Genomic DNA, 17234 nt, shown 5'->3' on the forward strand with positions numbered 1-17234 from the left:
ACATATATATATATATATATATATATATATACATATATATACATATATATACATATATATATATATATATATATATATATATATATATATATATATATATATATATATATATATATATATATATATATATATATATATATATATATATATATATATATATATATATATACATATACATATATACACACATACATACACACACACACACACACACACACACACACACACACACACACACACACACACACACACACACACACACACACACACACACACACACACACACCAATTGTAACATTCCATTATACAATATACGAGTACAATTTGAGAATTACTTGTTTTGACTTTGTTTGAGTCAAACTCCTGAGTTTGAGTGTTTGTTTGACATGTAATTACTCCTTAATTGTTGGACGGAATGAATTGAGAAATGGAGGTTGTACTTGCGGTGTACATGGTAAGGTTTTAGTTGGTTAAAGAACAATTCATACTCCTGGGAGTGGGAACATAATGAGAACTGAACCACTGAACGGAATGTGGCGAAGGGGTTGATTGAGTATCACACAGCATGTTTTACTTCCACACAATTTTTCAATGAATTAAATGCCTGATTGCACACTTCAATAAGGAAGTTCACAACCTGATGTTAATGTGCGGTAATTTTTGAAAGAATAATCAACGAAACAATATTGTGGTGTAAACAATGATATGAAGATGTGAATCATTCAGGAAGAATACCAAAGATATCAATAAACCTTGAAACCGTGAACGCAAGACTCCAGAAAAGTCTAAAAAGGATAACTGCAATTAAAGATGTCCATCAGTTAAGTGTAAAACATCTCATTCTACAAAACAGAAAGTTAACGGCTCAAAGAAAGTTCGATTAGTAATTAACATTTCAGTTCGTTAAACAGTACCTTGCACGGCTTGCTACCCGGCTTGCTTCTTGGTGGCTCTACCTTTCCAAAAGTCCTCGAGACCTGCTGCTCCTGACCTGCTGTCCTTGGAACATCACCTGGCAGCACAAAGGCTGGAATCTCAACTTTACGAGCACGACCTCGATGCAGATCTTCTCTCCTCTATGAGCAGACAATGCAGCAAAACACAACTTCAGCAATGCATCCAACCTTCAATATCATAATTGTCAATAATATTATCCCAATCACAAACGTAATCAAATGCAGCCAAATTGTGTGAATAATGTTTCTTGGGATGTTCTGGTGATCCTGCCAACACCCTATCCTTCTTCCATTCAGCTCCTATTACTGGCCTGTGCAATATTGTGTATTGAGCAATACCTGCAGGTTTTCGAGGCGACGCTGCAAACGATTGGTCTGAGTTTTCAGTTTTTGGTTCTCCTCTGTTACGTTTGTTAGCTGGGATGAGACATCGAGTAAGTGAAGCACAATACACGGCTCAATGGAGTTAGGAACAAGAAAGGTTGTTCAAACAAAATCACAGTTACTCAGAAGGGACCCATAACAACCAAAACAATAAAGAATATAAATAAATTTCAAGAAAGAATATAAATATAATTTACTTTTTTTTTTTTTAAATGTGTGTGTGTATATATATATATATATATATGTGTATATATATGTATATGTGTATGTATATATATATATATATATATATATATATATATATATATATATATATATGTATATATGTATATATATATATATATATATATATATATATGTATATGTATATATATATATATATATATATATATATATATATATATATATATATATATATATATATCTTCTTCTTCTTCTTCTTCTTTCGGCTGCTCCCGTTAGGGGTCGCCACAGCGGATCATCCGTATGATCCGCATCGTGATTTGGCACATGTTTTACGCCGGATGCCCTTCCTGACACAACCCTCGTCGCCTCTTACGACACAGGGATAATATATATATATATATATATATATATATATATATATATATATATATATATATATATATATATATATATATATATATATATATAGTTGTGGTCTTGGGGCTCGAGCCTACAACAAGAGGGAAATCCCCGGTTTCTCTCAAACTCACCCGGACCTGAGGCCACCGGGAGCAAATAACTTCACCCCACAGTGGGTTGCGACACAACTACAAATGCCAATCGAGCAACCACCAGTCCCAGTGTCCGTCCTACCAACCTTTAACTGGGGGTCCTGTGGCCCCCGACCGGGGAATGCACCCTTGGCAAATGTGCTACTTACCTTATCTGGCGATCTTGAATGTAGCCGAGCTGTACTGCTAGCACACGCTGGACCCTGCAAACCGAACTGTCGGGGAATCTGAACCTCCCAAACTATCTACGTGCGGACAGTGCTGGACCAATGGTGGAAAAGACGGACACAGATCGGAAATATATTCAATAAGAGCAGGTTTATTGACACAAGTGGAGAGCAGGAAAAATGTGGGGTGGGGGGGGGGGAAGAAGGGAACGTAAGGATTTTAATGGCATGGGGAGAAATGAGGGTTAAGCAATTTGTACAACAATGAGATCAGAGAAAGAGAAAAGACAGAGCAAACTTCACAAGTGCCTTACCTTCACCTTTGTATAAAAATGGGGGTCCACAACTAACACATTAAATGGGCTCAAGCATTCACAACCGAAGGAAAAAAGGGGGGAGGGGAGAGAGAGTGAGTTATTGCGGCCTCAGCCGACCAGGCGGGGCCGAGGTGTCCTCGCTATTCAACGCTGAGGGAGAGAAGGGGTAAGAAAGACTGCGAGGTGTCTTGGGTGCATGGAGAAAAGTGATTGTGTGTGTGTGTGTGTGTGTGTGTGTGTGTGTGTGTGTGTGTGTGTGTGTGTGTGTGTGTGTGTGTGTGTGTGTGTTGTGAGTGCAAGTGAAAAGTTAAACTGAGAAAGGTGCAGCAGAAAAGTGGAGAAAAGATGTGTGAGAGGGACAGCTGAAGTGTGAGATCCAACCAGATGTGTCTGTAGTGTAGCTTGGATTTGATCCTATTAAATCAGGTCGGCTCCATCCGCCCTTCGCAGCCTCGGTTCCAAGCTCGAGATGACACTTCGTGAGCTAAGAACCAAAGGGGCGAAAGTGCCAAGAAACAGCAGCGTGACCTCCGCAGAGCGAGCGACATTGTGGTCCAATGCGAGGACAGAGAGAGCGTGTCCAACCCCGAAGAAAGAGAGGATATCCAGCACCCGTTGAAAGAGAGCAGAACAAATGACGTCATGCCTCAGGGAACAGAGTGTTCACTCTTTTATAAGGCCGGCCTGGAAGCTTTGAGAATGTGTGCATCATTGGGTGGGGCCCTGCACGCGGATTGGTCTTGCGCCTCCCTCGGCCCACCCGTTCGAGTTTCTGCAGTGAGTCCTCTCAGTCAGGGCTTCTGACTATCGTAAGAGTTGGACCTCGCTTGCCACCGCTTAAGGCGAACTAGCTGAAACCCCGTCACAGACGGATTCCGTTCCATGAGCCCAATATGACAACCAGTGGCGGCTCTTGGAAGAGCCGGATCCCAGTCAATGTACTCCATGGCCTTACCGAATGAGGCCTACAAAACGTCCTTGTACACGACATTTTTGGTGTACACTACTCCTTGTGAAGAAGTCCCCTGATTTGTGCACGTGTCTACTTTGACGTACACCATGTCAAAACTTCTTAAGTCACAGTACCGAGAAAAACGTGACGCAACCGCTAGGAGGAGCACAAAATTGGTCCTTCAGTATTAATAGATTCTCCTGACACTTCACTGTTCAAAGTTGAAAAATATGCCCTTCGGTGGACAATTCCAGGAACTACACCGTTTCCCTGTGATGATATTGATATATTTATATTTCTTCGAATTACACTTTACTGTTCAAAGTTGAAAATGTGCCCTCCGGTGGACGATTCCAGGAACTACACCGTTTCTGTGTGATGATATTGATATATTTATATTTATTCTAATGCTTCAGAGTTGAAGGTTGACTATTGCCACTATGTGCGATGCACTCTTACAGGTACGAAGTTTCTTTCAGTCCAGGTCACAGTACCGAGAAAAACGTGACGCGACCGCTCGGAGGAGCACAAAATTGGTCCATCAGTATTAATATATAGATTATTGGCCACCAAATTGGATTTATGCAAATTAGACGTATTTCCGCAACAGGGATTTCTTAGGACTCTTAGTATGGTGTTCTAGGGATCTCATACAAATGCATTGTGCTAAAAAAAATATTTGTTGCAATTTGTTCCCAATCAAGTGAAAAAATGGGCTAGATTGCCTGGACTAAAAGGACTCCACTTCCATCTGTTGCATACAGTTCCTTGCCCTCTGCGAGAGGAAGATGAACAACTACGCGTGACAGGAAAGCAAACAATTTAGTTTTGTTATAATCGCATCAAAGGAAGTCCTTCTAGTTCTTTGGCATCACAGTAGAAGGAGCCACTCGTTTCCTGGTGCCCTTTCCCCTCTTCTGTCTTGTTGAGGCTTTGAGGCTGGCGGGTAGGTATACATCCCAGACAAGGTCGATGCGGCTGCTTTTCTCAAGTTGAGCAGAGATGTATGGTGCAAACACTCTTTCTCCATACTCTTGAAATGTTCTTGATGTTCCCGGATTTAGCATTTGAACCACAGCTGCACCATCAAGAATTGTTGCATCAGCCATAGGCACACTATTCTTTTCGAGCAGATCTGATTCCAGGCAGCGAAGTAGATCTGATTTAACCCCAATCCGAATTTTCCCTCCAGTTGACAGAGCTGGCGGGGCTGCCTGGTTTTCATGGGAGAAGAAATTGTCCATGTCTCCGTCTCGTGTTTGAAGGAGATGTACAGCCTCGAAAAGAGACCACAGTCACTCTTCAGTGCTGCGAGCTGTGCCTTCTGTTTTGACTTAATCTTGACCGGTGGCCTACTGAACAGTGGCAACTTGTTCTTTGGAAGTGTTTGTGTGATAGGTGTTGTACACTGTTCCAGCCTTTCTCTCACAAACTTGGTGTACTGCTCCTCACCAAGAGTCTTGATCCTTCTCACAGTTTCAGCCACTTGGGTGTCCACGATGTCCCTTGTGTCAATGACTAGTAGGTCTTGACTGTGTTCTAAAATGGATTCCCCATCTCTTCCAGCACTGTCACAAGTACCTTAACCTGATTACTTATTTTTTGATAAATTTTTACCTTGACCTTGACCTAAATTCATTTCCTTGAATTCTGACATTCTCAAAGGTATCACCAAATGAATGGGCATCCCCAATTTAGTTGGGAATGACACCGTAAATGTTTTTCTGCGCAGTCTGGTTCCAAAATTAAGGACATTTGAACATTAGACCAAGGGTGACTAGCGGCCATCTTGGATTTGACCTCTCACTGTCCCCTCAGAGGTCAAATCAGACTTCCCTCCACATCCAAAAATAAACATTATGGTATGACCTAACTATGCTAGAAATTTCATGCTTTTCTCATAAAATGCACAATTTGTTAAAATATGAGGGCTTATCCACTGTACTAACAGTATTTCCAAACAAAAGACCACCATTACACAAAATACAATGATATAATTGCGAAAGTGAGTAATGGAACATAACCCAGTTATCAGATCATTCCAAAGAAATATCAGTCAATTGAAATTTTAATCAATGTTGCAGATCAATTCACAATGTACCATTAATGCTTTGCCCACCTGGTATTTGAGATTGTCATTCAGTTCTTTGAGAGTTTTGAAAGAAGAGCTGAGACGATGTTTTCCCTGTGTCTCTCGATGCAATGCTCCTGTTAACTGCTCAACATCCAGTGTGTGACTCTGGAATGCACAGAAAACGAATACAACAATCAAAGGGGTTTGCGGTGACGAGCAGATTCCCACAACACATCCGTCACTCTGCCCTATTTTTTTCGGAGGTGATTTTGCAGGGTTTACAGGTGAATAGGACATCACTCGTGTATTTTAGATGTTGATTCCACCTCTATTCAGTTATTACATCAGCTTTGTCTATTTCCCCTCCCCTCCCATCCATAATACACAGCACTCAGTTGGAGTGACTGCTCCAGGATGTTGCTGTGTTGAGTGGACAGATAGGTTTTAAGCCCCTTGGAATGGAACTATCCTACCTGATGGCCCATTGAAGGGACATTCACCTTATCTTAACTAATCAAGCAATACAAACGATGAAGCTGTTTAATCATCAAAGAGAGCAATATAGCTATGTTATATAGAGCAATAGATCACAGTGTTGTAGTCAAAGATATTTTGCAACTCATTAATATATTCAACTTATTTACCAAATTTATGTTGGCTTCGCAGCTCCAATTGCTATCAATGTACACTACAAACATTCCTCTCTTTAACGGAGCATTAACAGTCCTCTTCACATGATACAGTTTATACCAACTATCAAGCAACTGCAATATAAACGAACACCTATTGGATCTTTTCTCCTTGCTCACAGGTGTGGAAGAAAAATAATTATATTCATGTACTCTCAATTATAATTGTTGCTGGTGCTTTATAAATTTAATTTTTTATGCTATAGTCGAATTGGCTGTCAGTTGTTTCCCTTTACCCAAGAGTCTTTTGACCTAAATATTGATAAAAAGAATGTCTTACTATGAAACAAGGTGACCTGGTTGATAACACTGCAACTTTTGCCGTGATTATGTCATTCTCATTCACCCAGTGGACATGTATTGCAGTTTGACTTCTTTTGCCTCATGCTTATCAGCCACTCCTACCACATTATATATGTATATATATATATATATATATATATATATATATATATATATATATATATATATATATATATATATAGCCTTCTCTCCAGGCTATATATATATATGTATATATATATATATATATATATAGCCTTCTCTTCAGCCTATATACATATATATATATATATATATATATATATATATATATATATATATATATATATATATATAAATATATATATATATATATATATATATATATATATATATATATATATATATATATATATATATATATATATATATATATATAGCCTGGTGTTGGCGCAGTGGTTAGGGCAGCGGCTTGGGATCCAAAAGGTCCTGAGTTCAAGCCCCGTTGGGCCACTGAATTAATACACCAGGGGGTTGACTCAGCCTGTCATCCTTCCGAGGTCGGCGAAATGAGTACCAGTATACTGGGCCGGTGTATACCCCGGTTAAAATAGGTGTACCATATCCCTGTGTCGTAAGAGGCGACCAGGGTTGCGTCAGGAAGGGCATCCGGCGTAAAACATGTGCCAAATCACTATGCGGATCACACGGATGATCCGCTGTGGCGACCCCTAACGGGAGCAGCCGAAAGAAGAAGAAGAAGAAGATATATATATATATATATATATATATATATATATATATATATATATATATATATATATATATATATATATATATATATATTGTTGCGAATTCGTGCCCGCCGGCATGCGAGCGGCCACGTAACTCGAATCGCGGCACGTCACCCACCGGACGGACAATTCTGTCGTGACCCTCTCGGACTAACGCCGGGAACTAGTCACGGGTGGGCCTTTCGGCCTCACCACGATCGTGCCAATCGGCCCCCCCGCGTGGGATAGGGTTGTTCGCCAAATTCGACCTACCTAAGTACCCACACGGAGGGTAGACCGGGCGATCGCACCTCGCCGCAGGTCGACTCCAGACACGGGCCACTAAAGCGACCCGTTCCGTACTATCGGGATAACCGAGCGGTGTTATCGTCGACCGGGACGGTTCCGATTAATTATCGGGCGTATTAAGCCCACTACCAACCCTTTACGTGAAGCAAGATGGAGATTCAATTAAAGAAAAGACGAAGCGAAACGGGAAAACAGTTCAACATAATGCACATTTATTCCGCGGCACACAGAGAGCACACATATACAATTACAACAATTATGCACCAAAAGCAGATGTTACAAAAGAAACACAGCAATGCAGATCTACTACCGACTATGCGAGCACACGGCAACACTTACACAGTTTTACTTTACAGACGGCGCCGACAACACATTTACTCAAAAGCAAAAGAAAAGGGCCACCCTCAAAGACAAGGGGGCAGACGGGGCCTGTGGGCCGCGAGACCGGGTGGATCCTACCCGTGTCTTGTGATGAGCCGCAAATGTGGCGGCGGTGCCCCGACTCCGCGCTCCTTCGCGGGTTTCGTTGGCACTGCTTGGAGTGGGGTGGGAACGGGGCCCCCTTTTCACACTATCTCAGTGCGGGGGGAAAGAAGGGGGGGAATTGTTGATGCTCTGTGGAAAGAGGATAGCTGGCTTGCTTGGGTCCCGCGACGAGCGACTCCACTGCGACCTCGTCGCCGACCGCCGTCTTCCTTGCCTTGGACCCGAGCTATTCGACCTCCTCCCCAATTCTCCTCAGCCGACTGCAGCAAACCACCTCGACTGCGCTCCAGGCTCCAGGCTTCCCCTCTCTGCAGCTCCCCGACAGACTCCGAACCCCGACAGACTGCCACTCTCCAGACCCGACTTGACTGCCTCGACCTTCCTGACTCCAACTCACTGCCTCCAACCTTCTCTCCAACTCAAAACTGACTGCCCCCCAACTCCCTCCGACCCAAAACTCACTAAATTCGCCCCGCGCTCGGCACTTTATAGTCCGGCAGGAGAACCCATATGCAAGTTTCTGGATCAGAACGAGCTCGGGGGTGGAGCCACGCTCGCCCATTGGACAGAGAAAAAGGGGCGTGAGTCTCCCCTGATCCTCGAATTTGCATATATCGATTCTACTCCGACGCGCCTGGAGGCGGGGCCAAACCGCCCCACGCTTGCTGATTGGATGGATCAGAAGTGGGCGTGTATCATTCCTGATCCGACTTCTCCTCGGAAAGGCCGCTATTTGCACCCGCGGCTCGGCGCGCGTCCCGCACGAGGCCAGGGCAGCCTGACGCTCGGTGCCCTCAAGCGGTGCGGGAATGGCCGCAGAAGGAGAGGCGAAGGTGGTGGAGGGTTTCAAGTGGTGGTCCATGGCCATGGCGATGTTTGGAATGGCGGTGATGCGATGTTTGCGGGAGCGAGTTGTGAAGGTAAAGGTCGTGGCTGTTGGCGTTGTTGTTGTTGTGAAGCGGCGTTGCGGTTGGTGGTTGTTGTGTGATGGCGGTTGAGACGTGGTTGGTTCAAAATAAAGATAGAACAGAAAAACGGCTATCTTAAAGGGTCGCAACCCGAATGAATCACATTTATTCCCTCCAAACAACAGGTTTGGGGCTAACTACACATGTACTTACAGATATATCTCACCTACGGGACCTGAATGGTGGTTTGCAAATTTCCTCAACCGCAACACTACCCCCTCCCCTTTTTACAGACTCGTCCCGAGTCGTCAAATTTTCGTGTGCCATCATGTGTAGTTCTCCCCTAGTACGTTTTACCTACGGATCCCTGAGTGCGACATTCATGGAATTCGTGTCCCCAAAATAAATAACCTGAGGGCTGAGTAACTCATTAAACAAACCCACTCACACAGACGACTTAAATAAAATTGCCAGCGCTCAGACAGACATGCCGGGGGTGCACTCATATTTACAGTACATCTTAACCTTAACTTACAAATTTTACACGAAACCATGGCCCAGGATCAATGGACTCTGCAAAAAAGAAAGCAGTTAGCAGGGAGCCAGGCTGCTCGCATGCAGTCTCTGGCTCAAGCAATGCAGGTGACAGGGAACGTGGCCGGCAGTCCAAGGCCTCCCCTTTTTGAAATGAACCCAGTGAACCACAACGGTGCATGGGCTGCACAAACGCAGTCTCCGTGCCAGCTCAAGTGGCACACGCAATGAACACAACGGATGGATGAATGGATGGACGCAAACACGGTGCATGGGCCGCCACTGCAGGCCCGTGTTGTAGCTGCCAACAGGGCAGTTCTTGCAGCTTGCAAACTATTGCTTTCTGATCCTGGTGCACATGGCAATGAACAGGGGGGGGGGGGGCAAAGCAAAATTGAACGGGGCTGGTAAACATGGGCAGTGGGCATGGCATGGCAAAGGCAGCAGGCAAACAAAGCCGGCAGAACAAGGCCATTGCAGGCAAACACAGCCGGCAGACGAACTGGCCGGCACAGGCCTTGAAGCACAGCAGCCGCAGACAATCCAGCCGGTACAGGCCTCGCAGCAACACAACAGCTGCCGATGAAGTTGGCCGGCACAGGCCTTGAAGCAACACAGCCAGCAGATGAAGCTGGCCAGCCTTTGCCTGTCAGTGGAGGTTGGTGGAGGGAGTGCGGTGGTACTGGCCACTCGGAAGGCGGGCTCGGACCTACCCTACGGTCTCCCTCCCACCTATCGCCTTTGTCTGTCACTGTCCATACCCACTCCCTTAATTTGGAAAAAACCCAATTTAGCCCCAACTTATTTTTTTGTTGTTTTTATTTTTACTTCCCCCCTATAAATCGTCCCCTAACCCCCTTTACTGTCCTTGTTCGGCTAACCTTTCCTGTCACCTAGCCTACTTCCAACCCCTGCGTTCCCTTCCCGGAGGGGAATAAGGGAGAGCTAGTGTCCCGTGTCGAGGCCCAACGAAGCCTCAAGATGGCCTCCCCAGACTTCAGCGATCTATAACACAAAGTGGGTCCAGCGGCCCACAACGAGAGCGAAGGGATGGATGGTGCGGAGGGGTACACTTCCTAATCTCCCCTAACCATTTTACTGTTAAACTACCCCGGGGCTTTCAACAAGCGCCTCTCGCTTAAACTATTGGTTCTATAAACCCAGATTCCCGTCGCCTGTGTTGGTGTCCTCTCAAATTTCGGGCCTCGCTCCCCAATTTTCTTTCCGTGCCCTCACACGGTCTCATGGCTGGGACGCGTGACTCCCTTTGGCAGGCACTACCCTCTGCCGATTCTCCTACAATGGCACCCCCGGGCACGACACTGCCTCCGAGCCTACCAGCTCCCTAAACACCGGGGAGTGCCCCCCATGGCAACTCCCCCGAAACGCACACGTGGCAGGCTGGCTTCCCGGGCCCCTTTCCGAGGGTCACCCGTGCCCACAACACTGCCCACGCGGCTAATGGCGCCCCGGGCCCCCGCACTAAGCAGACGCACCCGTGCCCACTACGCTATCCCGGCCCCCCATGGGCCCTTGGCCTACTACGGCTGACTAGCCTGCTGCCCGGGGTACCCACTCAGCAATACTCACCTTTCGCAGCCACGCTCCCAGCCCGTCAACAGGGCTCCTGCACCCCTCCAAACGGGTTTCGAGCCTACACTCCCACCAACAACAAAACGACCTCCATTTTGTCAATTTGACTAACCCACTAACTCACTCTACACTGACCCCGGGGTCCCTTGGGCGGGAGTCACTCCTCCCCCCAATCACTCATCACACCATGCATTCCCCATTCGCTCCATTCACACAGACCCGCTGGCCTCACTCACTCACCAAGCACATGCTTCCAATCCACTCACCAACAACTCTTCAACACACACACCGCTGAACTCTGCCATCCTGCTAACCACCTCGCCTAACTAACTCGTGCTCCCACATCGTCCCTTACACTACAGCACGTTCCTTTTAACACTACGTAGCTAAACTACGTCCCCTCCACACATTCACAAGTCTGTCCATGTCCTCCAACCTCTAAAAATCATTTCCCAACCTAAATCTCAACTAAATCCCTCTACCTAATCCATTCCACGGGCCCCATGAGGACTTACCCCTGCCCCATGGAGCCGGTCTAACTAAGCTAACCCTTCCCCCTAACTAGTGTTCATCCTGTGCCCAGTCCAAGGGGGTCTTCCACCCCTTGCCTAGGGATCCTGTTCACCCGAAAGCAAGGCTTGCTGTTTTTTTGGTTTTTTTTTTCATTGCGCAGCACCAGCGCGGAAACTCACAACCTGCGTACCAGCGCGGCAATTCACAGCCGCGCACCTTTGGCGTGACATCATGTCAGCTGTTCGCGTCCCTCTTGGACGGTACCATCCGGCAGGGATTCACCCTCCTGCTGGATTCCAACCACACACGCAGCCATGACGGCACCCAGAGCATAAAAAAAAAAACACAAGCCTCACGTCTCGAGGGGTTCCCCACGTGAACACATGTGCTCTGCCCGATGGAACTTAACACACCCGCCCGCGTGGAGAACCCGTCTGGTCCAAATTCGTTTACCTGCCTAAACTTTGTCCGTCGCGGGATCGGCAACATTCACCGCGCTAGTTTCCGGACCGGGACTTCACTCCCGCAAGCGAGCACGTGGGGGCCTCGTGCGTTGCACAGCACGGACCTCGCGCTCGCTGCTGGGTGAACCCGGCACGGTCCCCGAAACATCGACAGCCGCTACCCGGCCTTTGTCTCTCAATTGTCGTTGTCGTCGCCATTCCAACCACGCACACCTGCGTGTTACGACGCTCACAGTCCATTCCATCACATTCACACCGGGAGACGCGGCTGCGTGCTCCCGCATGCCGACCGACATCTCCCTCACACACAGCGACCTTGCACACGCTGTCTCTCTCACACTCGGCCGCTCACTCACTCGTGCCATTTCCCTCACACAACCCATACCACTCACACACGCGGGGGCACTCACCCGCGGTGTCTCACTTACACACGGCATGCTGGGAAGCACGCCCTTCGGCACACTTGCCACCACACCACTCACACACGGGGTCGCTTCCACACACGGGGTCGCTTCCACACACGGGGTCGCTTCCACACACGGGGTCGCTTCCACACACGGGGTCGCTTCCACACACGGGGTCGCTTCCACACAAGGGGACGCACTCACACACAGGGGCGCACTCACCCCTTTCACCACACACACCGGGACAACCACACTGGGTATTCGTGTCCCCACAAGGGTCTCCGGGGCCTCTATACCCCCCAAGCTCGGCATGCACCCGTTCGCAGTACTCCTCCCCTCGACCTTGCAAAGCACGACCGAACCCACCTGGTCGTGACTTGCCTCAAGGTGACATACTCCCTCCCCTCATTCCTGGAGGAGGCCATCCTGCTGCTCGCACTGGGTCCCTACACGCTCCGCGAGCTCACCCTCATCGTCCTCCACTAACTGTGTGTGTGTGTGTGTGTGTGTGTGTGTGTGTGTGTGTGTGTGTGTGTGTGTGTGTGTGTGTGTGTGTGTGTGTGTGTGTGTGTGTGCGCGCGCACGTGCGTCGTTGATTGGTATCTACATATGTGGGTTTCAGAATGTGGAATGGAGTCCTCCCAGTGAAGGCTCAAAGCATCCACCTTCATTTTGGAAAGGGGTCACGATTCATGGACCAAGCTGTGAAGTTTTCTGTTTTCAAAGTTTTGTGTCAAGGGCTCTCTTCAGGATCATCACTGAGCCCCCGACAGCTTCCAACTGTAGTTCATTTGCAATAATATTCCCAGGGATGGTTTTAGCTCACCTGTAAAATCGTTCCAGGGAGCTTATGGAATGGCACATCGTCGTCCGTCCGTCCGTCCACATATACTTGCAACTTCTTCTCAGAAACTACACATACGATTTCAATGAAATTTGACCATAACTTTCATCATCTGTGATAGCATAAACAAAAAAACGGGGTCTGACAGGGTCTACAGAGGGAGGTTACCGGGGGGAGGGGGGAGTAGGTTACCTCCCCAAGGAGGTATTTGCTTTCTTCTCAAACGATACACACAATTCCGATGAAACTTCACGACAAGCTTCATCACCCATGACCTACCAAAGTTTGTTCATGACATAAGAAAAATCTGCTCTAAGGGGGTTGCCCCCCAAAATATGTATTTGCTTTCTTCTCCAAAAGTACACATGCAATTCCGATGAAACGTGACCACCATCTTCACCATCTGTGATCTACTAAAGTTTGTTCACGACATTGAAAAAAAATAGGGTCGAGGTAGGTCGATGGGGAGAGGGGGGGTTGCCCCCCAAAATATGCATTTGCTTTGTTCTCAGAAACTACACACACAATTCCGATGAAACTTGACCACTATCCTCACCAGCCGTGATGGACCAAAGTTTGTTCACGACATTAAAAGCAATTGGGGTCGAAAGGGTTCGACTGCGGGGAGGGGGGGGGGGTTTCTGAGACCATACACACAATTTCGATGAAACTTGACCACAATCTTTCTCACCTGTAATGTACCAAGGTTTGTTCATGGCATTAAAAAAAAGAAAAAATCCATAGGTATTTACTTTCCTCTCCGTTATATATTTTGTAGGTCATCCATGCCTACCAGTGGTTGCCTGGTTATCTTATCCAGCCGCTACCAGGTGAGCACCCAGGGGTACTGCCCCATGTTTATTATCTCTGTGAGGTTCTTTGTCATCATTCCTGGCGGTCCAGCTATCACAGGTACAACTTTGGCATTCTTCAGCTTCCAGGATCTTCTCACTTCATTCTTGAGGTCTTTGTGTTTTGTCATTTTCTTCATTTCTGCATTGTTTAGTCCAAAATCACTGGTATTAACACCTCAATCAGCAATGCCTTCTTCTCTTTTTTTTTTTTTTTTGGACTTAAGTATGATATCTGGTCGCAATGCTTTGTTTTCGATGTTCATGCTCGATGGGATCATTAGGTCATATGTGAGCGCTAGGTACTTCCATGTTTTCAGTGATTACTTTTGGTTCATGTTCCCACAAATTTTCTGGAACTGGGACATCTAAATTTGTGCAGATGTGCCAGCGGATGACATTGTCAACTCTGTTGTGTCGTCATGTGTGCAGCTGTTCTGACACGAGTTTATTTTTGTGTGTGTGTGTTCTGTCATCAAACATAACATGTCATTCTCTTTACTAACCCCACCTTCACCCCACACCTTTCTCTCTTCTTTTTTTCTTTTCTTCATACTCCTCTCCCTCTTTCCCTCCCTCCTGTGGTATAGCAACGTTTTGTGAGGCAAAGTTCTCCCCACCTCCCACCCCCCTTTCCTCCTTCTCCCTCCCTCCTGCCTCCTCTCTCTCTCCCCCCTTCCTTTCTCTTCTCTTCCTTTCTCTCCCTCCCCTCCCTCCTCTCTCAGCCCCCCTGCTTGATACCCCCGTCAGCGAGGTGACAGGTTTTATTTGCTAGTTAAAAATAATTCCACAAGAGTGAATGTCATGAAAGAACAAGGTTCAATTGACAGTGAAGTAGTGGGGCAACAAATGGGTACAACCGGCAAGGGGATAACAAACAGGAAAGATGGATAGATAGAACGAGAACTCTGAAATTGGTTGCAAGTGAGAGGGTTGGATTAGGAAGGGTTGAGGGTGGTAATAAAGATCATGGATCAAGATAGGGAATGACACGAGGTGGCAGTGCACTTGCCTATTTGAGGCCCTGGGGGAGGGGGGGGTGAGACAGAACAACCTCTGGAAGGTGGTTCCATAGGTGGGAGAAGTGAGCAATAAAAGTGTTAAGGTGTGCTATTTGCCTGGATTCAGCAAGTTTAATGAGAGGGTCCATAGTTGATAGGGTTTGCTTTTTGCACAATTTTTGAGGTGGGCAGTGATGTTTTCTGGCTTCTATGCAGAGGTGATGTGGCCAAAGCAAAAAGACAGAATAATATGGCAGGTAGGGTGGGGGAGGGAGGGGAGGCAAGAATGTCAGAGCAGTATTTGAGAACAAGGACACTGATGGCATCTAAGCAGACCGATCACCGAAGTGCAGTCAAAGCCAGACGGTTCAACTTTCTCTACCTTCCTGGGTGAAAATAACACAGGATCCAGTAGACAGTGGGTATGGCGGGGGAGGATAGAGATTAAACAGAAATGAACTGCTGCATGAGATTTGGAGGCAAATGCAGAGTTCAGACATTCAGCTTTATCTTGGGCAGAGACTGAGACACTGCTGTTTGAGGGGAGGGATGGGATGGAGGGAGGAGCATATGACAGAGACAGAATTTACAAGGTACTACCATAACTTATTGGAAGGAGTCTGGTTGAGGAGTTTGGCCTTGGGATTTGTAAGATGACGTTTTCTGGCTTACTTCAGGATGGACACATTTGTTGTGAGGCTTATGGAATTAAATTAAGTTACCCTCAGTCAGGTTTGCTTTAATTGGTCAGCTGGTGTTATAAAGAAAATGAGCAATCCCCTACAGCTATGATTTACTTTCATGGGTCGCTTGTGCAGCTAATAAATAGTGGGAACATTTCTTTTTTCAGTGCCTAAATATCGGTGGTTGGGGGGGGGGGGGTGTCAACATACAAGGTAAGATCCAAAGGTGATGCTCCAACACAAATCACACACAGACTGAAATTCAGACAAAAGCTACTGTTGACCTTTGGAGAAATGTTGTCACTTCCAGGAATGCTTTGCGCACTGGCAACATATTCTTTATGATGTTGCTTCCCTCTGCACAGTCAATGGAGCAACTGAGGATAAATTTTCTCCTCCCCATGAATGCCAACTCACATAGTTTGTCTGTTTTATCCTCTAAATACTGAGCATCAAGTGAGGAAGCAGCACTTACAATTTTCTGAAGTGTTTGATGAATGGTCCAAATTTATACTGCTGATGGCCCAGATTTAGAGCAGATGCTCCAACCATTATGGCTCCGAGTCTGGTGTTGTTGAGGAAAATGTTTCAATACTTTGCTTGGTATACAGGTCGAAGGAAATGTATTGGCAAGTCGTGTGAAAGAGTTGGCAGCCTGGGAAAGATGCTTACAAGCACGGGAAGGACTGCTTATTCGCCAGCAGGATGAAGTGCACCACCTGCAGAACTCCTGCAGTCAGGCTGCAGCCCGTTTGGCACTGGCACGTGAGGCAAGTGGAAATGAAAGGATAAAATGGGAAAGGATTATGTTTGAGATGCAGCAAACCCTCAAATATCATGGGGTAACATTCCTGGAAAATTCCGCGATAGTTTAAACCAAGGGCCAATGGAAAAAGGTGGTTTCAGGCCCTGGGCTTCGAGAAAATATCAAGGAAGGTGGGTGACAGCCAGCATTGGCTCTTGGTTTGTGGTCTGACGAAATCAAGATGGAACTTTTTGGCCAAATGAAAACACATCACAATTGAAATAAAAATGTAAAACAGTGCCTATAGAAAGTCTACACCCCCGTTCAAAAAATTTCACCCTTTGTTGCCTTATAGCCTGGAATTAAATCAGGCTTTTTCCACCTTTATTTACAAATCGTAACCCACAACTTCCAAGTGAAAAACCAATTCTACATCTTTCATAAAAATAATTTAAAATATAAAACTCGAATATCTTGGTTGGATAAGTGTCCCACCCCCCTTATAATAGCAATTGTAAATTAGCTAATGTGTAACCAATGACCTTCAAAATCACACACAAAGTTCATTGGCCTCCACTTGTGTTAAATG

The 17234-nt window shown here is 46.2% G+C and overlaps 1 protein-coding gene across 7 annotated transcripts in view; it reads right to left on the minus strand.

Moving 5' to 3' along the window:
• Positions 1 to 17234, minus strand: part of CCDC138 (coiled-coil domain containing 138) — a 71238-nt gene that overhangs the window by 31350 nt on the left and 22654 nt on the right. For all 7 annotated transcript variants that reach the window (XM_085898566.1, XM_085898562.1, XM_085898565.1 and 4 more), the window contains 3 exons: positions 5633 to 5752; positions 1296 to 1373; positions 915 to 1076 (listed from right to left, as the gene is read on the minus strand). In XM_085898566.1, the coding sequence (XP_085754692.1) occupies positions 915 to 1076; positions 1296 to 1373; positions 5633 to 5752 (360 nt within the window). The remainder of the gene's footprint in view (positions 1 to 914; positions 1077 to 1295; positions 1374 to 5632; positions 5753 to 17234) is intronic.

The sequence above is a fragment of the Eptatretus burgeri genome, chromosome 10 (genome assembly GCF_056783735.1).
Source record: "Eptatretus burgeri isolate ZD-2024b chromosome 10, Ebu_testis_v1, whole genome shotgun sequence".
In the NCBI taxonomy this organism is placed as follows: Eukaryota; Metazoa; Chordata; class Myxini; order Myxiniformes; family Myxinidae; genus Eptatretus; species Eptatretus burgeri.